The sequence below is a fragment of the Lepidochelys olivacea genome, assembly GCF_965140295.1.
Source record: "Lepidochelys olivacea isolate rLepOli2 genome assembly, chromosome: 2".
Classification (NCBI taxonomy): Eukaryota; Metazoa; Chordata; order Testudines; family Cheloniidae; genus Lepidochelys; species Lepidochelys olivacea.
This window is the reverse complement of record NC_140412.1, coordinates 58,144,575-58,166,772: the sequence shown is the minus strand read 5'-3', so window position 1 is coordinate 58,166,772 and position 22,198 is coordinate 58,144,575. Positions and strand designations below refer to the sequence as shown.

The following is a 22,198-nucleotide window of genomic DNA, read 5'->3' as shown; positions in this document are numbered from 1 at the left end:
GCTCCTGACAGACTGTCCCTCCGGCAGCTCCGTAGCCCCCGGGTTGGTGTCCAGCAAGGGCTTCATGCAAGAAGTGTGGGTGTGCAGGAAGCTGAGGAGGCGCCAGAGGGAGGAGGTGAGGTGAGGTGAGGTGAGCTGAGCTGTAGCTGCGGGGGTGAAGGGCAGCACGGAAGAAGGCGCAAACATGAGAAGTAGACGGGTACAAGGGGGCCAGCAGCGGCTTTCCTACGGCGGCAGGGGCCATAAACGGAAGGAGAGTTCCTCCAACCCCAGGACACACACAACACCCCGTCACTGCCTTGGGCTTGTGTGGTGTGTGACGTCCTCCTCCTCCTTCCCCCCAGATTCTTCCCGCCCCCCGGGCATCTCCCAGCCAATCAAAGCCTCACTCGCGGGAGACTTTTATTGACTGAGCGCGGCCGTGAACTTGGCCATGTCCGTCCCTCCCCCGCGCCACAGGAAGTGACGTTAGCGGGGGGGCGGCAAAGGCTCTGCAACGGGGCGTGTTTGGGGGCATTAAATTGAAGCAAGCAGAAGCCGGCGTTTGCAAGGCAGAAGAGGCGGCGCCTGAGTGAGGAGCACGCGCGTAGGGGTGACGTCGTCCCGCCCGGACTGCGCTTACTGGCGGCGCGAGGCCAGACGTTGTTGGCGCGCGGGTTTGAAAATACGACGCGGGGCCGAGGCGGAGCGGCCGGGAGCGCGGCCCCGCGGGGAGATGGACGGGGCCGTGCAGGGCGAGGGCTCGGGCTCGGGCTCCTCCGGCGCCCCGGTGTCCCTCGAGCTGTTCGCGGAGACAGAGGCCGTAGCCGCGGGCTGGATGCTGGATTTCACCTGCTTCGCGCTGTGCCGGCACTTCCGGGAGGGGCGCACGCGGGACTTCGAGCGGAGCCGGGACACGGCGCAGGGTGAGGGCGGACGGCGGGTCGCGGCAGCTCCGGGAGTGCCCGTGTCCTGCTGTCTGGCTCGGCCGAGGCCGCGGGGGCGTCGCGGGCAGCGCGCTAGGCCGGGCCGCCACTTGTCCTGCAGTGGGGAGGCTTCCCGCGGGTGATGGTCCCGGGCTGGGCGCCCACACGAGCGTGGCCGCCCCGCGGTGGCTCTTGTCGCCGGCGGAGCTGTCGCCCCTCCCTGCTCCGATCCTGGCCCCAGCGCAGCTCGCCGCTCGCCGCCCCACGCCGAGGACTCCCCAGTGTCAGGGGCCGAGGCCCGGCTGGCACCAGCATTTGACTGCGACATCTGGTCAAGATGACCCCAGAGCAGTAGGAGGCATACATGTGGCCAGCAAGGCAGTGTGGGATAGCAGAGGAAAGATTGCCTGGGGCAGAACAGTGGATATGAAATAATTCTGCATGTGAATTAACTCATTTTGAAAGTGGGTTAATTAATGTGTGTTGAGATGCCGGATGATGATGCAAAACAAAAATGCTAGGGTGGGGAGGCAGGACAGTGTATCCTGAGGAAAAAAAATCAAGTTAACCTGAACCGACATGTTAAGTATAGAAACACATCTTTTGTCCTTTGTCTACATTAATCATGTTGATTTGAATTCTGAACCATTGTCTGTCAGCGCTGCTCTGCAGCTGCAGTGTCCTCTGGATATGGATCCTACAGTTTTTCCAAATATCTGACAGAAGGACTGGGTTCTTGGAGATTGCAAAAGGCCACTAGTGACCTATGGGACAGTTATGGGAGATGAGGCAAACCACTGTATCCATTTCCATCTGTCTACTGCCATGCGTCTTGTTCAGTTGTCGTCTGCTCCCATGATACATCTTTCTCAATATTTTTTGTGTGGGAGTTTTATATGTACAGTAATAGGAAGGGACTCTTTGTGCTATTACACCAGCAATTTCCCTCCACACTGGAAATGAAACCAGGTCGGTGAAATCTTTTTGGATTAATTTTATATATTTGTAATCCCCTTCATTTTCTGTTAAACTGATTTTTTACTGAAAAATTTCTGTCTTTCAAAAAGTTGCTATGGTAACTGACTGACAAAGCAAGAGTAACTGCTACAAATGAATTTTTTGTCTAGGTAATCCTATATCCTTTGTTCCTTGTCTCTGAGGTAGCACATGGTTTTGGGATATTCCCTAGAAATGTCTTTGAAGTCTCCAGTTGTATTTTATTCATCTCCCTTCAGATTCTGAGCAAAACAAAAGCTTTCATTTACATGTGGTATTGTGCGATTCTGAACTTAGCTAAATATTTTACAGAATATGAACCTCTGGTGTGCTCCGTCACTTCTAGTTTGCTGCTGTAAATCTCAAGTAATCTGTTTTAAATGTGAACTTGATTATGTCCTTTTGTAATGGAGACGGAAGTTATTTACTAGTGCATTTTTGAAAATGACCGCTAATACTTTTAAAAAGCATTTACTTTGGTTAGAAAACTAGTAAAGTATTTTAAATCAGATAGGTATGGTAAGTTCTGTGCCTCTTTTACATCTAGCCACAGTGTGGCACTGCTGGAACAAAACTGATTTAACGTTTACCCTTTCCTTTTTCAGCTATTATTAATGGCCTGTCCAAAATAGCTACTCATCAGATGAAAACAGTGTACCTGTGTCAGTTTTTGACACGAATTTCAGAAGGAAAAACACTTGGTAAATATTTCTTTTTAATATAATTCTGATTTTAAACAGTTATTTGGATGAAGCTGATATGCTTTTCTCCACTAACTTGGCATGGTGCACCAAATGAGGTCTTCCTTTCCTTCCTCCTCCCCCTTTTCTTAGTAACTGAATAATTAAATAGCTTTTCTTTGGTATATATTTTTCACCTGATTATTCAGACAGTGTTCAACTTTTTCTTGTTTTAAACTGTTATCAGTTTTTTCTGTATGGAAATTGATTTGATTATACAGTATTTTTATACTTCATTATAGGGTATCCTTATCTTTATCATTTTTATGTATTTTTGTCTATTTTACACAACAGTATCCTTTAAAATGGAAAGGGATGGTTCTCTCAATTTACCATTTTTTGTCATTTAAAATAATGGCGATTTTTCTTAGATACTGCATTACACAAACTAGAGAGAAGGTATCGTGGGCACTTTTCAAATGTAATCTGACTAAAACATTTTATAAAGAAAAGTAGAGAACATAATTAGCTCAAAGTGAGCATTACTAATGTCCAGATTAAGCATCATCTTGTAAACCTCTTGTGAATTCTTCACATTTCTTAGTAAGTATGAAATTTATTCCACTAGGCCAATTACATTGCTACAGGTTTACAGTAAGCGGAGTCCATCCTACTTTCTTTGGCAGCATACATCTTCAAAGCAGTAGAAGTAATTGAGTCAGAATTTGTTGTGGGCAACTGAAATTACATTTCCATCCGATGAAGTGAGCTGTAGCTCATGAAAGCTTATGCTCAAATTGGTTAGTTCCTAGGGTGCCACAAGTACTCCTTTTTCTTTTTGTGGATACAGAGTAATACGACTGCTACTCTGAAACATTTCCATCTAAAAGATTTAGTGTTGCTAGATGTAAAGCTTTAGCTGCTAAATCTGAAAGAGTAAAACACACTTGAACAGAAAGGATTAAAGTATTTACAGCCAGATTCACACCTGCACAGGGTGTAAACTGTGCTCTCCCTCTTTACCTGCAGGGTATTTGCTTTGATGGAGACATTCATTCCAGGATAGGGCAGACAGCAGTGCCAGGTTATTTGTATCGGAAGGGAAGAGAGGTGGCTTTAGTTTATGTCTGGGACTTCTTAGGAGCTTCATAATCAGCAGCTCCCCAGGAATTGTAGTAATTTCCGCGTTGGTTGGCCGTGCCCATTGTCTCCCAGTTTGACCACGCCCATTTTGTTGATTGTGACACTGTACTCAAGCTTCTGGCAGACTTACTATTGTCAGAGCCTTTCGGCCCATTTTTCACCAGGAGTACACAGAGGCTAATCCAAGGACTTTGTAAGTACTAATGTAGTGTGTGTATTGATCACGTGCTCTCCAGAGAGGTTACATACCAGTATTCTCAGAATTGATAGCTTCCACAGATCTACATTTCAGAATTGTATGCCCAGTCATGTGAACCACAGAAGATTTTCAAGCAACACAGTGGTAGGGAGTATGTATTCCTGCTTCTCAGATCCAGTATCTTAAAATCGCTAACTGTGCGGGTTCTTGCACCTTCCTCGGAGGCATCCGGTGCAGCGACTGTCTTATCCAAAATACTGGATTAGATGAATCGCAGGACTGATTCAGAATGGCAATTCCTATGTTCCCACTGCTGCTGTTCCCCATACAAAATCTCTGTTACTCTCACATTCTAGGGGCACCCACCTTTACCCAGTTCCTAGGGATCAAGGCATAACACACACCCTTTCCAAGTTCCTAGGGTTCCGGGTGAAATGCACCTACCCTTACCCAATTCCTAGGGCTCAAGGCATACTCCTTTGCAGGTTTGCAGGGTCTTTTTCCAGTGAAGGAGCCTTACACAGTAATATCTATCTTAACCGCTATTAACAACACCAGAACAAAATGCACACGCTACACATACAATGCTCACCACTCCCAATAAGACAGATGAACTTTTATTGATGGCCAGTCAGGATCAGGTCCACCTGGGGGATTCCAGTTTCTGCACGGTGTCATTGGCAGAGTGAGGTCTGGCAGCTCTGATCTTTGCGGCTGTGTCCTGAAGTTGGTTCCCAAAGAACTTCCTTTCACACCCCAGTTTTTATAATTAAATTTGAGTCCTTATGGGCAGTTCTCTCCTTCCTCTATCAGCTAGGTAATTTGCATCAACACAGATGCTTTTTTTTGGCTTCTTTTGGATCCAGAGCAGCTCAGAGACAGTCTTAAAAGGGACATAATCAATTTCCACCAGTGTTCTGATTACTTTTTACTTTAACTCTTGCTTCCAAAACACATGGCCTGCCTGGGCCCCACGCTGCTCCCAAAAGCAGCTGGCACCATGTTCCTGTGGCCTCTGCGGGAGGGGGGACAGAGGGCTCCGTGTGCTGCCCTCGCCTGTGAGTACCTCCCCCAAAGCTCCCATTGGCTGTGGTTCCCCGTTCCTGGCTATTGGGAGCTGTGGGGAGCGGTGCCTGCAGACAAGGGCAACATGCGGAGCCCTCTGTCCCCGCCCCAGGGGCCGCAGGGACATGGTGCCAGCCACTTCCAGGAGCAGTGCGGGGCCTGCAGCGCCACGGGGGTGGCAATTCCGCGGGATGGATCCAAAGCCCTGATGCGCCGGATCTGGCCTGCGGGCTGTAGTTTGCCCACCCCTGCTCTAGCCGGTCTCTATGGAAAGTGGCTCTCCTTAGTAGGAGGTGGAGGTGCAGTTGCTGCTAATGTGTAGCACAGCACTACCTTCTATTGTGTCTCAACTGACACAAACATGAATGTTGAATGCTCTGCAGCACTGGATATAGCACTAGATAATACTGGCTATCTGGAATCTTCTGTAACATTGGAGTATGGGTGAGATGAGGAATTTTCCCTTTTATACATTTAGCAGTTTGAGAATTTCAAATCTTGGCTTCCACAAATGCTGGTGTAAATATGTGATGGTTCAGAATGAAAGCAATTTGCAATGTTAATGATGGTTTTTACCTTGAATATTTTAAGTTTACCTGCTACAGGTTTTCTTTCCACACTTTATCTTTTAACTATCCAATAAATATTTGGATTCTATGGAGGACCTTATAACTTAGTGTGAGTGTATATCCAGTCACTTAAACAAGGTGTTTATATGTAAATCTGAGGATAAGGAAGCTGAACTACATCGCTTAATTTTAAAATGCGTAAGCTATTGTTTTCGGATAGTGTTTCTTCCTTAGACCCTAGTAAACCTCAGTGGACCTCTGACTTCAAAGGGAGTTTTGCCTGAGTGAGTTAGAGATGCAGAAAAATCTCCAGAGACCCTGTCCAACCAAGCAAAGCCAGAGTGACATTTGTTTACAATATCGAATTTCATATTTCTGCAGTACAGCGTCTCCCACAATTCTGGATGTCTGAGCTGCTCCCCTCTCTCTGCAGCTCATGAAGGCGGATCAGTGTTTTGCCACTGTCTCCTCTGCTCCTGCTTGCTACCAGATTTTTTTGCCTGTTCAGCAGAAACTACCATTGGCTGCTTTTGCTCTGACCCTTGCTCCTTTGCATTTAACTCTTCTGCACAGTTTTTTGGGTGTTGGGGGAGCCGTGTTATCCCTCCTCAGCATTCCTCCTCCTTCCTGGGTCAGTTAACCACTTGGGTGTTTAACCCTTCCTGAGCCTCTGCTGCAGCATCTCCCTGCCGACTCCTCTATCCCTTACAGGCTTTGCAGAATAGCCAAGAAAGCATGGATCAAATCCATGATGTGCCCTATATGTGAGGCAGCCTTCTCAGGCTTGGCAGATGGCGAGGTGTGTGCACCCAGCTTTCCATCCCTAACTCTATACGGTCCTGGGGCTATAAGTTGCACAGGCGGATGGAGTTCCCTACCAAGTTCCCAAGCAGCTGCAACGAATTGGGAATCCCCATGAGTAGCAAGAGGCTCCAAAATCAAGGAGGATGCTGACCATTCGACTCAGGATAAGTCCCAGGAGATGCCTACAAAAAGGGGAGGTCTATGGGGCCACAAGTCTTAAAAGGTCCAGAGCACTGTGGAGGAAGATGTAGAGCTTCACAAAAATGAGATTAGTTAAACAGAAATTAAAAGGTTCAGCATCAAAAGTAAAATCTCTGCAAGCTGCATAGAAACTTTTTAAAGACACCATAGTAGAGGCTCAACTTAAATGTATTCCCCAAATTAAACATAGTAAGAGAACCAGAAAAGAGCCACCGTAGCTAAACAACAAAGTAAAAAGCAGTGAGAGGCAAAAAGGCATCCTTTTAAAAAGTGGAAGTTAAATCCTAATGAGGAAAATAGGAAGGAGCATAAACTCTGGCAAATGAAGTGTAAAAATATAATTAGGAAGGCCAAAAAAGAATTTTGAAGAACAGTTAGCCAAAGACTCAAAGTAATAGCAAAAAAATTTTTCAATGCATCAGAAGTAGGGAGCTTGCTAAACAACCGGTTGGGCCACTGTTAGCCGACGGCCAAGGATGTTTGGTGAGGTGCCAGCTATGCCCGTTTATACCATCCGTGACTTTAACCGCTAGGACGCACTGTCCCTTCGCGGCGGGCAGCCCGGGCTAGGCTGACGGATGCCCCAAGGTCCTAACCACCCGTGACTTTAACTGCTAGAGCTCAGAGCTCCTTCGCAGCGGGCAGTCAATACTGACTGACAGGTGCCCCAATGGCAGCACTAAGAGCCTCTCCACACCCGTGACTTTAACTGCTAGAGCTCAGAGCTCCTTCGCAGCGGGCAGCCAGGATTGACTGACAGGTGCCCCAAGAGTTTGCCCAGTGGAGGCGGCACAACTCAACGCTAGGCTCTTAGTACTCTCACCTAATGGCCAGGCTTTAGAGCCAAAACGGCTGAGGTTCTTTAATTGTGTTGGCTGCTTTACAGTAAACCAGAGAAAACAAGTCAGGCTTATGCATAAATGGTTACCAAAAATTTATTAAGCTAGATTCTAATCATGTGGTTACAAAAATTGCTAGTGCCTACTTATTTAAATGTAGAGATGTTACACACACAAACAAGTTACAAAACTGAAGCCACAATCCCAAAGAAAGAAAACAAAGTATAGAGCTCTATTTCAAAATATGTGTACACTAAAGATAGGAGATCAGGTGTGGGTGCTTCTTACCCTCCTTGCATCTCTCGATTCCAGCGGTGCCAAGCCAGGATCGGTCACTCAATTCCGCGGAAAGACGAATAAGGGACAAGGCGTAGGGACCCTCTTAGCTGCAGAAGCCTTGGGAGGCTGTCACTTATCTGACCAGCAGATAGATAGTGAAAAGCACTCAAAAATCATGGTGCTGTAGGTCCCCTACTTATACCTCTGTACTCCTTTATTCTCTTTCTCCTTTCTTATGCCAAATTGAGGCTGGTCTGTCGGGGTGACGCCAGCTTTCGCAAGAGTAGTTTACACTTGCAAAGGAGAGAAACAATAAGTGTCGAGGACTGGACATTTCTTTTATCAGGGTAAATATTTTCCCAACTAGGATGTTGGTGTGTGTGCATCACGCTATTTAGTAGGGGCTAACAGCCATGTCTGTCACAGGGCCTCTGCCTGCTGTGAGCTTAATCGTTGTATCTGTTCCCAGAGGCACATTGTAGCAGCACACCTGTGCTTTCACAGCTTCAAAGGCTGTGCTGGAATATATGTTAAGTGCCCTGTTCCTGCTTCCTCCTGTGTTTCCAGCAATGCTGGTCTGAGAGGGGGGGGGGCTGGCTGTCTGGCTACAGCCACTGGACAATCGAGATACTGAAGGAGCATGGAAGGACAATAAGGCCATTGCGGAGAAACTAAATTAATTCTTTGCATCAGTCTTCACGGTTGAGGATGTGAGGAAAATTCCCAAACCTGAGTCATTCTTTTTAGGTGACAAGTCTGAAGAAATGTCCCAGAATGAGGTGTCAGAGGAGGATTTGGAACAAATTGATAAATTAAACGGTAATAAGTCACCAGGACCAGGTGGTAATCAACCAAGAGTTCTAAAGGAACTCTTATGTGAAATTGCAGGACTACTAACTGTAGTCTGTAACCATCATTTAAATCCACTTTTGTACTAAATGACTGGAGGATAGCTAATGTGACACCTATTTTTAAAAAATTTTTAAAATGGTTTTTAAAAAGGGCTCCAGAGTTGATCGCGGCAATTACAGGCCAGTAAGCTTGACTTCAGTAGCGGGCAAAGTGGCTGAAACCATAGTAAAGAACAAAATTGTCCCACACCTATGTGAACACAACTTGTTGGGGAAGAGTCAACATGGCTTTTGTAAAGGGAAATCATGCCTCACCAATCTACTAGAATTCTTTGAGGGGGGCAACAAGCATGTGGAAAAGAGAGAACCAGTTGATATAGTGTACAGTAACTCCCCACTTAACATTGTTTCGATCTTACATCCCTGCTCAATTACAGAACATGCTCCATTTAAAGTTGTGCAATGCTTCGCTATAATGTCATTTGGCTGCCTGCTTTGTCCACAGCTGGCAGCCTCCTGCCCAGCAGCAGACCCTGGGGATCAGCGCCTTCTGCCTGCGGCAATCAGCTCGCTTGTGGAGTTCTGGAGGGGGGGGGAGGAGCGAGGACTTGGTGTGCAAGCTTCCCCTGCCTCCTGAATACCGCAAACCAGCTGATTGCTCGCAGCCTCCGTCCTCCCTCCCCTGCCCTTGCCAGAGTCCTCACTCCTCCCCCTGCCCCCGAATGTCGCAAGCCAGCTGATAGCCATGGGGAGGAGCGAGGATGTGGCGCACCTTCCTGCCTCCTGCCCTTGGCAATCGGCTGGCTTGTGGTGTTGAGGAGGGAGGGGGAGCCTGTGCACTGTGTCCTCACTCCTCCCCCCCCTCCCTCCTGCCTGGGGCAATCAGCTGGCTTGCACGTTCAGGAGGGAGGAGCAAAGACGTGGTGGTGTGGAGTAAAGGGGGAGGGGGGGAAGAAGAGGGGTTAAGGGTGGGGGTTTGGGGGAGTGCGTTAAAAAGTTTGGAAAATTCAGGAATGGAGTAAAAGCATAAAAAGTCCAGGACATGAGTCCTCTGGCTCTTGTTCCTCCTGCTGATTGTCCACTGAAGAAGGTGAGCTGTGAAACCTGAGCAGGCTACTGAGAATAAGCCTCAAGTTAAATTTCTCCCCACGAAATCCTCCCAAGGCTGCAATAACCCTTCACTCCTCCGAGGACTTTATTAGGGATGAATGGAACAAGCCTGACAAGGGCATTCATGTTAACCAGCAACCTCAGGCTCTATAACATTCAAGAACCAAGGGGCTCTATTACTGTGACACTGAAGATTGATGCCATTGCACTGTCCCTCGCCAGGAATATGGTTATTCTGTCAGTGGGGGAGTTCTACCCTAAGGAACCCATATATAGAAAGATGGAAGCCACTCGTAAAGAGGGCTTTGAAGCCTGGGCTGTCGTCCTCTGAGTGTCCCTGGTAGCTACTTGCTTTGCAGGAGCATCTCTTTCCTGGCTAGAATTGCTCAAAGATCTTAAGAACAGAGACCACCCAGACTTTGGTTCCACATTAGAGTCTCCCTAGCAACAGTATTTGTAGCTGATGCCTCAATGGGTGCAATGAGGTTCTCAGTCCAAGCCCTGGCTTCCAGTGGAGTAACCAGGAGCCACCAGTAGCTTTGACCATGGAAGGTTGAAACTCTCTAAGCTGCTCCTATGTTTGGCAAAGTTTACAGGCTCCTTCTTTGGAGAAAAGCTGGATAAAGTGTTGGCTGACAATGTGGCAAAACCCAAACAGTTTCTTCCTTCCCCACTAAGGGCCCTCAGAGAATATAAACCAGCCTTCATAGAGAGGCGCTCCTTGGCCTCATGAAGGGACAACCGATTCCCCAAGGAAAAGTGGTGGAATTGGGAGGGGGGGGGGAATAATCTGGAGGGACCTCAGTCTACTTTGACAGAGATAATGTAGGTCTCCACCCAGAGCTGCAGCTAGGGGGCAGGATTTCCATTTCCTAGAAGAATGGCTTTTATTGACCACAAACAAGTGATTCAGGGAAACAGTAAACCAAGGATACTCCCTTGAGCTGAGAGTTCCACCCCATCTGTTCTTCATCCAGTCACCCAGCTGGACAATAAAACACAATCTGATCCAGAACAAAATATCTTTTCTGCTTATGAGAGTATTTAGTGTTTCCCTTAAAAGCAAAGTTCTTTTGTTTCTGCTGCAACTTCTTCCTTGTACAGAAACACAGCAGGGGCAGGTATGAGAGCCATCCTCAACCTCGGAAAGCTCAACAAGTGGATGAAGGAGTTTTGGGTGGAGACTGTGATGTCATCCCAGTCCTGGGGGAGGGAGGGACTCTGACTTCAGTAGATCTAGCAGACACATCTCCATATCCCCATTAGTCTAGACACCACAGGCTTCTGAGGTTCACCTACAGCAGGAAACGTTATCAGTACTGAACACTCCCATTCGGCCTGTCCTCAGCCCCCGGGGTTTTTACAGAAATTTTGGTAGTGATAGTAGACTTGGGTTGCCGGGGATTCACCTGTATACCCTCATGGATGACCTCTTAATCAGAGCTCCATCACAGCGAACAGCACAAACGGCCACATCTTGGATGCTGAATCTCTTCCAGGCATACAGCTTAATCATCTGTGCCAGGAAAAGTTCTCTAGTGCCATCCAGTATTATATTTTCTTGTTGCAGAGCCACACAATACCTACCATCTGACTACACTTCCAAATGCTAGGACTCCTGGTGTCATGCACAGGGATCACTCCATGGGCACAATCACTCATCAGAAGTCTTCAAGCTGTGGGACCACCACTTCAAAGGTGTGGGACCACTTCCTTGATCAGATATGGGTTCCTTACAGTGGTGGTCAGCCCACCACCATGTGTGCAGAGGCATGCCCGTTTGCCTTCCAGATCCTTTAGTCCCCACAAGCAATGCAGATTCAACAACTGTGTCGAGCACAGTTCATATCCCAGAAATCCAGGAGTTCTAACTATTCTTGACTTTCTACAAGAAGGCATAGACAGAGGCCTTCAGCCCAGTACCATTACACATCAGGTATGTGCTCTTAGAAGTGTGCTATTTGCAGTATCCTCAGGCTTCCTGGCAGATCATAGAATCATAGAGTTGGAAGGGACCTCTGGAGGCCATCTAGTCCAACCCCCTGCCCAGAGCAGGACCAATCCCAACTAAATCATCCCAGCCAGGGCTTTGTCAAGCCTGACCTTAAAAACCCCAAAGGAAGGGGATTCCACCACCTCCCTAGGTAACTCATTCCAGTGTTTCACCACCCTCCTAGTAAAAGTTTTTCCTAATATCCAACCTAAATCTAGATGATCCACAGGGAGCTAGATTCTTTCAAGCAGTCAGACTAGCCAGACCAGTGGGCAGGCTACTTTTTCCAAAATGGGACTTCTGGTAGTTTTGGGGATCCTGGCAAGCCATCCCTTCAAGCCTCTGACTTTACTGGCAACCTTTTATTTACCCATTAAGACTTGTTTCTCGGTAGCTGTCCCATCCATCAGATGAGTACCAGAGCTGGCAGCCTTGTCTATACAAGAGCCTTACTACATGTTCCAAAAGGACAAATTGGTGGTCAGGACACCAGAAACCTTTCTTCATTCTGTCCAAAACTACACTATCCAACTGAAAAGGGATGGCACACTTAGATTTTCAGAGTTCTTCTGACATCTATCTCAAGCATAAAGAATCCACAAGAGGCTCGTGCTCCTTGTTTGTGTTCTTCCACTCAAGATACCAGGGGCACAGAGCTTCCAAGTCCTCAATCGCTGGGTGGATTAGACCAGAGTCTCTCAACCTTTCCAGACTACTGTACCTCTTTCAGAAGTCTGACTTGTTTTGCGTACCCCCAAGTTTCACCTCACTTAAAAACTACTTGCTTACAAAATCAGATATAATTCAAAAATGTCACTGCATGCTATTACTGAAAAATTGTGTACTTTCTAATTTTTACTGTATAACTATAAAATCAATTGGAATATAAATATTGTACGTACTTTTCAGTGTATAGTATATAGAGCAGTATAAACAAGTCATTGTCTGTATGAAATTTTAGTTTTTACTGACTTCACTAGTGCTTTTTATGTAGCCTGTTGTAAAACTAGGCAAATATCTAGATGAGTTGATGTACCCGCAGAAGACCTCTGCGTACCCCCAGCAGTAGACGTACCCCAGTTGAGAACCACTAAATTAGACTGTATTGTGGAAGCTTGCAAATCATCAGAGGGGATCAAGGTGTGCTCCCGGAAAGGATTAAGGCACACTCCATGAGATCTTTAGCAATCTCACGTGTGGGACGAACTAGTGGATCCACTTCTGAAATTTGTAGAACAGCCACTTAGCCTACAGCTGACACCTTCATTAAGCACGGCAAAATGCCTCCTTTGGCAGGAAGGTGCTGCAGGCAGTGGCCAAGAAATAGATTTCTTTAGACTCTTTTATAAATGTCAAGACAGGAGCTTTTGAAAGGCCACTAGTTGCAACTGAGTTGTCAGTTTAGTAGTAACTGAAGCAACAATATGAAGAGAGAGAGAGAAATGTGTTTTTTATATAAATATTTTTCTGCTTTCTGAAATTGAGGGCACTTCAGTTTTCTTTGAGTCTCCAGCTATACTGTAAGTGATATCAAGTGTGGCTGACTTTAAAACATCTATTTCAGTAGTTTCAGGAGGAATGATACTCTGTCTATTGCTAAGATAGATACTAAAAAAATGAAAGAAAAAACTTCCAAAACTACTCTGTATGGTGTGTACGGAGAAGAGGGAGAGTCAGAATTTTAATCAGTTGAAATTAAGAGGAAAAACTGAGCCAGATTCCAGGTATATGTAGACCAATATAGCCAAAATAAAGACTGTTCATACAAACAACCATATTTAAACTTAATACCTCTGAGCAAGAATACTGAGCTAATCACAACACTGGAAGTATAACTTGCTTTAAAAACAAAGGCACAGTAGTGCAGCCACCAGTATGTGGAAGGAGTTCAGTTCCTGTCGTGTTTTGCTAATGTTGAAAAGACTCTCATTCAGTTCTGCAGAACACATCTGAAGAAAATGTAAGACAGCAAATCCTCACACTGAAAATATTTTGAAGAGACGTGAACTTTTTAAAACACCAATACTCATTATGCACAATATAAACAAACAAACAAAAAAACCCATATAATTAAATATATTTAATGTGATAATTTCAGCTGATAGGAAAATGGTGTCACGCTATTACTATTTGCCACTTTAAAAGAAAGAGCTACCTCTGAACTTTATTTCATTTTCTCCTTAAGGTCATCGCTTTGAAAGTGATCGGAGAATTTCACCTTTGGAATCTGCTCTGTCAATTTGGAAATTGCTTGAAGAAGAGCAAAGCAAACCAGATAACCTGCATGAAGATATTCATCGCTTAATTTTGATTCAGGTATATGTGTTCATCTGCATAAATATTTTTTTAAACAATCTAGCAATTCACATACTCAAAAGAAAACTTCCTGAGTTCTAGTTCAACTTATACATTATACTCCTGGAGGAATTCTGCATATTTTATATATCAAAATAACCCAATGTAGTCACATTCCCGTTGTCTGCCCCCAGGGACAACGTTGTCTGAAGGAAAATCACAAATTCTGCGTGAAAAAGTGTAATTCTGCAGGGAACATTAATTCTGTGCATTGGGTAGTGGAGAAGAATTTCAGCAGGAGTAATTTAGTATCTGATCTGTTTAGTGAAACAGTAGCTGCATGGAATTGAGTTTGCGTTCCAGGTTCCTATTTTCAGGCCCCTGTGGTGTCTGACTAAATTACTGTTTTGGGGTTGAAATTTTTTATGCTTGACTTAAGCTAAAGCCCTTTCTTAAAGTTCTTGATGAAGCTCCATTTTGCTATTCTATTTCTCAAACATACAGTCAATGTTGATGTGAAAAAACTTTTATTGTGCTGAAGTGATTATTTATAAGATACCAATCTTTACGTTTGGATTTTTGAACTAGTGTCATTTACACACTCGAAGAAACTTATTTTGGTAATAAATTACTAAATTGTTTATGCAATATGATTATCTGCTAATTGTAATGATCTGGAACATTCTATACATTGCAACATGTTCAGGGTTTCTCTCTCTGAAATTGACATTACCCATCAAAATAAAGAGCTGTAATGTGATCATCTGAATGTGATTTTAAAAAATAAAATGATGACATTAGTTCAAAAACAGGAAAATATATGCAAGTGGGATGAGGTGTAATTGCTGTTGAAACCATAAATGAGAATTTCAGGGGAAGGTGCGAGGATACACCACAATAGACAGTTGTGGGATAATCTGCACCTGCAAAAATTTATATTAACCCCCAGCTGAGGTTGACTTAAGTCCTTGGGCATGGGGTCATTTCAAAACCCTTTCTTTTTTTAATATTCACTATTTCTGGATAGTTCTTGCCATCCATATAAATGTGCAATCATTCTTTGAATCTTGTACTTCTTGTTTCTGTTTCTTACAGCGAAGTACTTACCCACACTGTACCATAGCTAGATGCAGAAAAATAACAAAATATACACCCCTTTTTAATGAACTTCCTGGCTCTAAAATTAATAGTAAAAAATTTCTCCCACTAGAATACCTTATCATGGGGAATCAGTTAAAACTCAAGTTCAGATTTTAAGCAGGAGATCTTACTCTAGATTTGGTGCATTGTAGAGCTGCAGCTCTACAAGTTTTATACTTTCAGATTTTCTAAATGGTATTGCATTTTAGTATATCCTATAGATACAATGTATTTACCCTCATTATAGGCTGTAGCCGTCCACCTAGAGAAAGGATACTTTAAGGAAGCTACCGAAGTCCTTAAAAGACTATTTTCAGAATCTGAATCAAATAAGGTAATAATGATAACTTCTGGGTGTCTTGGTTTGCGGGTTTTTAAAGTGTGTGGGTTTTTTGTTATATTTTCATTTTTGTATAGAATTTAAGGGATGGGGGAAATAAAATCAGGCTTTGGGGTTTGTTGTTTGCCATATATACTTTCAGCTGCCTCTCTCACTGAGCCAGCTGTCAGAGTGATCTTCCAGGAATTAGACCATACAACTTTGACTAGATTAGGATTTCACTAGCATAACTGGAATTCAGTGAACAATTTTAATGATTCACAAGCAGAAATAGAATCCACCTTATTCTTCATAGTAGTTGTCAGTACTTTTCAAACAGGAGTAAAGAGCAATAAAAACTGATTAGTATCTAAAGCAGATGATACTCGTCATACTCATAGCGTTATACCAATAAAATAAAAACTAGCAGGATCTTATTAAAGGGGAAAAGGCAAAATGCCACATTCATTGTGAATACAGAAAGAATCCTAGTAAGCAGTTAGTTATAGCTATAACATTCCATTCAATTTCATATTCACACACACACGTTCTGCAAGGTTGTTATCATAGTTACCAGCCTTAGAGTTCCTTATGCCAAGCCACTGGCCAGGTGGCCTGAACATGAGGAGGGAGCAGGGCCTTGTCTGATGCTCCTGGAAGTTGGTTTGCAGAATCAGACCCCAAAGTTCTCACTTTCTAGAGTCCATTTTTATAGGAATTTCTTCCTATGCCAGTCTGTGGGAATTGCTTCATCATGCTGTTGCTGAATCAATCAGCAGATGGCACATTCCTGACGGCTCTGTGCTGCTAGATGTTCTCTTGTTCTTTGATTCTCCCATCCTTGAGGCTGTTGGGTGGATTCCAGTCTGCCCTCCGGGGGTCCACTGGTTATTTCCACTTGACGCTTTCTTCAGCCGATGGACACTGGATTCTTAGGCTGGCACCTCTCTGATCATTCAGTTATTATCCACACCAAGCATCCATCCACATACATCCTCTATCTCTATTTTAATCACAATTGTTAACAAAGCGAGATGAATACAACAAAAGGGCGGGGAGTCTTTGGGTGCTGTTTCTGTTGTTACAGAGTATTGCTTTGAGTCTCTGTGTGAGTAGTTGTTACAAAGAATTGCTTTGAGAACAGACTCTGTCTTAAATGTACTAACACAATTAGCAGCTTGCAAGTTTCACGCAGAGAGGGAGAAAAACAGTACCAAAAACCAAGAGACCTCTTAGTTTAAATTCTAGTGTATTACTAATTATGGGGAATCAAACTCATTTGTGATTTTAATACATAACTTCTTTACTATGATCCAACAATAGGGAACAGATTTGATCAATAAAGACTTTTCATTTTTATGAAGTTTCTTATGAGCAGAACCACTCTCTAAAAAGGAAAAAAACTTTAGTACCAATCACAAGCAGGCATGTGGTGATTGTGCTGAGAAACAAGGTAAAGCCATACATTCCTCTGCATGGATTGTGTTGGGTTCCATAGCAACTTGGCATTTCCAAGAAACTTGAAAGTTTTCTAGAAGCCTGGCACCTGAATTTTATTCTGGTCATACTCATGAGTTTTCCACCTGAACCATTGCAGAGTGCTCTATTCACTTCCTCTCTTATAAGTGATATTTTCACCCTTATGGGGGTGTCAGTTACCACAAATTGCAGCACAAGGAGGAGTTGGAATTTAAAGCTATGTCCGCTTCCATAACATGAATTTGTAGTACTGTCTGCAGGATTTGGAAGGCTGATGTCTGGAGTTCAGGTCACATCTTGACCCAACTTTTTCTCATTGCTTTAGTACTAGTTGGCTCTTCTTTTTTTTGAATATTACTAACAATTGCTAACCTCTTCGAGTGGTAATTTGCAGAGGCAATAAAAGAGAAAAAGTTTTATTTACTAACAACTGGAGTTGTTTGAATTTTCTGCTCCACTCTCCTTTTCCCCATTTCCTTGGAGTCGTAGGATTGGCTTAAAGAAGGTGAAAAGGAAATAAGGGTCTTCTGGAAAGTTTTGGAATCCATAGGTTTAATGTTCATGCAGCCCAAACTGTAAACTCCTTGAAATGGTTCTGGTACTCATAAGGCACGGTACAGAACCCAAAATAAGGATCTATGTAGGCAATACCTTCAGAAGACTCAGTTACTAGTAAATAGCCTTCCTTTCTTCTAAGTTTTTGATAACTGCCATTTCCAGCCAGTGTAGAATAGAAATTTGAGAAGTGATATTAAGCAGATTATAAAATATATTTGCAGGTGTTACTTATATAATTACATAAAAAACATGAATTTTTGGTATATTCTGAATTTTCTTTCTGTTATAGGCTTTAAGAGTGAAGCTGGCCTTAATAATTAATGGGAACGATCCAGATCTGCCTTTCCTCCAGAGCTTCAGTTATAATCTCTTGATCGATAAAATCAAGTCTTACATTGATGTTTTCTTGAAAGAAAACTCAACAAACTTTCTAATCAAGGTATGTTGAGTAAACACAAAACTGATAAAAATGGTGTACGATGAGGCAAAATAAAGGGGATGGAAAATGTTCAACTCAACTCCTGAACTAGAACAGTACCTTGAGCACTTTTAGAGATAAAAGAGCCTTACCTTTCCACATATGGTTCTGTTAATAAACAACGAAAAGCTTGCGCTTGAGAGACGAATACTAGAATAAATTTCACAAAAGTTACTACAGAAAATATTTTCTTAATGTGGGAAATGAAAGTATTGCACAACGAGCTTTATTTAGAAAAGAAATATGAGAAAATAAGAATTGTCTGATTAAAACTGGATCCTTTTAAAGTTGCGTATGGGTAAGAGGACCACTTTTTGTCATCTAGAACAGATTGTTTAAAAATACTGTACCTAGCTATTTCATGCTTTATTTTTTCTTTAAGCCTATAAAACTTTTAGTATTATACCGCTTAGACATTTATTGTAGGTTAATATCCGATTAACGAATCAAATTATTTTCACTTCTCTCTCTAATAAAAATGTTCCTTATGCACCATCTATCTCAACAATGATTTCAAATAGGAAGGAATAACACTTCTACCGCAGTTCATTTTCAGGATGACACTTTATTAAATTCCATCTTCTTTTACGCAGATACTGAAAAGATATATTCATGAAAACTATACATAGTCAACAGTGAGGGGAAATTCTTTAATGTGTGCTTTTTTTAAATTGAGTAATTCAGGGGATTGCTTCTAAAACTTTGTGTGGGATTTTACAAAACTAAAGAAGAGAGAGAAACAAGTCTTTTAACTCAAATCTGAGCTGCTGTAACTTTTTTAGAAGCGGAGAGCATTCAAAGTATTAAGTACACTTAAAGCATTCAAAGTAGCACTGTAATAGGGGGTCTTTATCTGTTAGTGTCCCCTTATAGCAGAAAGGGGAACTACACCAACCTGTCTCTGTTGCTCATTATGCTGTCACACCCCAACTCTGCATTTGTCAAGTCACTGTCAGGAACTGACCCCTCCTGGACAGGTCTTCAATAGTCTCTGTCCCCGTTAGGATAATACAGGAACAGAAGTTGTGACACTCCAGTAGGAGCTAATCAGTCCTAATTCTCCTGGAGATAGGAGCTTCTTCTGTAAAAGACCCTGGCTACGGTAGGTAGGTGCATCCGCTCCACTGGGTTCCAGCCCAAGGCCTTTGTTAGTAACAGCCAGCACTAGCCCTTCACAGACCCTTACTGTTCTCTGAGTGACTTCCTACCTTTGTAATCTTCCCCAGCTTCTTGCCCTGTTTCTCCCCCTTTGGTGGGTTGGTTTGTCTGGCAGCTTCTCACCAGTCTACTGGAGAGATCCTTTCTCTGCTATCCCTCTGTCTCTGGCAGTTGCCCACCCTCCTGCCTTGTAGCCCTTTTATCCTCACAGCAGCTGTGGGGCTGCCAGTCAGCTCTGGCTGAGCAGTCAGTTGCTTTGTTAATCCATGACAGGCTCTAACTTTTTTTTTTCTTTTTCAATTGGTTAAAAAAAATTCAGATTCCTGTTAGGGCACCAAAGAAAATCCCTTTAGACCAGTGGTGGGCAAACTTTTTGGCCCAAGGGCAACATTGGAGTTATGAAACTGTATGGAGGGCCGGGTAGGGAAGGATGTGCCTCTCCGAACAGGCTGGCCTCTGTCCCCTCCCACTTCCTGACCCCTGACTGCCCCCCTCAGAACCTCCTGACCCATCCAACCACCACCTCCCCTCCGCCTGCCCCCCCCCCCACTCCTTGTCCCTTGACCACCCTCTGACAGGCCCTCCGGGACCCCACGCCTATCCAACCGCCCCCGGGACCCCTGTCCCCTGACCTCTGCCCCATCCAACCACTCCCTGTCCCCAGACTGCCCTCCAGGACCCCCTGCCTCTTATCCAACCCCCCTGCTCCTCACCCCCTTACCATGCTGCTCAGAGCAGCAGAAGTTCGCAGCCTCCTGGCCAGAGCCAATTACACTGCCCAGAGCGCTGGTGGTGCAGCAAGCTGAGGCTGCGGGGGAGGGGGAACAGTACTGGGGGGGCCAGGGGTTAGCCTCCCCGGCCAGGAGATCAAGGGCCAGGCAGGATGGTCCCTTGGGCCAGATGTGGCCTGCCGGGCCATAGTTTGCCCACCTCTGCTTTAGACAGTTCCCTACCGTTGCTATGCCTCTCTTCAGTAGAGGTGAGACAGGAAGGCCCAGGAGCTCCACACCAAGTGTTCTGAGGCCCACAGTATACCACACCTGCTTTCCTACCCATCCCTGTTAACCTCTTCAGGAGCATCACTGAGGTTAGTCCTTTCAATGTCCGAAGTACTTTCTGGTACATGCAGAGGAATCCTGGGGAGCCAACAGCTCCCTCCTTCCATTGCACAGTCAGCTGCCTTCCCCTCCTGCAAATGCCCACAGAGATGCCTGTACTTCCCTGGCATAGAGAAGTCCCACAACTCCACCTCACTTGGCTGCATTGTCCCCTGGTACCATGCAGGGAGGTGGGTAGGGTAAAGGGGGCCCATATGTGGGTCAGAGTGAAGGATTGACTTTCTTGACTACCACCAAACTCAATCTTCAGAAGTGCAGCTGCTACTGCTATTGGTGAGCTCCTTGCCGGGCCTTGAAAAGAGCGAGTAGGTAAGCTGTGCCAGAGCAATGTGGAGACAGTGTCATCAGGCTAGTACTGAGACAGGAAGTGCCATCAACAAAATCCATCTGAATTCATACACAGTAAATTGGGGATGATGATTTTTTTTTAATTTGTCAGTTACAATCTCGGGTTTTAACTTTAAAAATAATAGGTACAACATTTTCAGGCACAAACATGATTTTCAAATGTGTCCCTTTAACTTTAAATTTTCAAGCATTATCTGACACATTGATGGTTTTAAATAGCTGACTATGAATATTACACTTTTTCTGCTTCTCTCTCCACTTGTGTATAAAATATATCTTGATGATAATTGTTACTGTTACAGCCACACCAAAAGTGTCTGCTGTACATGTCGTACCAATATTCTTAAATTCTGAGCGATCAGATATTTAGTTTTAAATTTAAAATTGCAAGAAAGCCGGTATGATCTATTCATACAAGCAGTACCATTGAATCTGCCTTTATAATAACATTTGCTCCCTTAGAATTGCTCTAAAACATACAACGTTCATCTCCCGCATACCCTTGTTTGTTTGAATATGTATAACTATTAATGTACATAGCATCAAATGTGTTCCTCTCTTAAAATGTCTTTGGTTATTGAACTTTGGTAAGTGTTCTGATGGAACTTTAGTTCTATGCGTAACCTAATGAAATATATTCAAAGTAGCATTATCATAATGGCAAAATGTTACTATTAGAAATGTCTTGAAAGTAACTACTTCATGTGTTATAACAGTAATATATGTTGTTACTTAGCTGCAGTTTATGCTCAAATAAATGCATCACTTGCTCTTACAACCCCCATAGGCAGCCACAGAAGAGGTGGAGACTAAAAGACTGGAAGCAACAATGTCTCACAATAAACCTGGAAATAGTATTGAAACAAATAATGAAAGTAATTTGGAAACAGAACAAAGGTTTGTAACTGAGCATCATACCAGTAACCACGTAAGAATTTATCAGTGGTACTTGAAATTAGCTTAGTGAGTAAAATTTACTTTGTTTTGGGTTGCAAAAAAAAAAAACAGACTGCAGCAATTTGTGGGGAAACTTTATTTTAAAAAAAAAAAAAGGTTTTAATACTCAGACTTTTAATACTCAGACTAAGTGAGAGCTAGAAAGACTTGTCTGAGTTAGTGGTTTTTTACATGATTTAAGCAAGATTTGTTTATTCTTTTAATATAAAAATTGTGTGAATTCCATTTTTTTTACAATATATTAACCAACTGTAGGTTTTTTGTTTGTTTTTTTTTTTTGTTTTTTTTAGTAGCATGGGCTAATCTCTCTTGCAGGATCTAACTTTTTGTGGGTGGGAGCAGGATACAAATGCAAGAAACAATGTGGGACCAGGTAAGGGGCAGGACGGGAGCAGGATTAAAAAATATAGTCCCGCGCAGGGCTCTACTATAAGGAGGTAAAAGAATTCTTCCAAAAGATAATGTCCAACAGAAAACAAGTTGGTAGGGCTTGGCACGGACTTGGTAACTATTTGTTGAAGATGCATTTTTAACTTGAACAAATGTTAGAGAACAAAACCTTGTGACAGTTTAAAAACATTGAAATCTATTTTAACTTTTCTTTATGCGCAAGCTTTTTTAGTCCTGCCCTTCAAATTCAGGACATACTGGTATATGAAGAGGAAAGAGCAGGGAGACGAGGGTTTCATGCCCTGGTATGCTTCTGCCAAAGTG

The 22,198-nt window shown here is 43.7% G+C and overlaps 1 protein-coding gene across 3 annotated transcripts in view; it reads left to right on the top strand.

Annotated features, from left to right (window-relative positions):
* Positions 1-512: 512 nt before the first annotated feature.
* TERF1 (telomeric repeat binding factor 1) overlaps positions 513-22,198 on the top strand; it is a 33,945-nt gene continuing 12,259 nt past the window's right edge. The window contains exons 1-6 of one of the 3 annotated variants that reach the window (XM_084619825.1): positions 514-905; positions 2,507-2,602; positions 13,820-13,950; positions 15,317-15,403; positions 17,715-17,864; positions 21,315-21,424. In XM_084619825.1, the coding sequence (XP_084475951.1) occupies positions 716-905; positions 2,507-2,602; positions 13,820-13,950; positions 15,317-15,403; positions 17,715-17,864; positions 21,315-21,424 (764 nt within the window). In that variant the 5' untranslated portion in view covers positions 514-715. Of the gene's footprint in view, positions 906-930; positions 1,875-2,506; positions 2,603-13,819; positions 13,951-15,316; positions 15,404-17,714; positions 17,865-21,314; positions 21,425-22,198 lie in introns of those variants that run through there. The other 2 variants (XM_084619827.1, XM_084619826.1) reach the window with 2 other exon arrangements.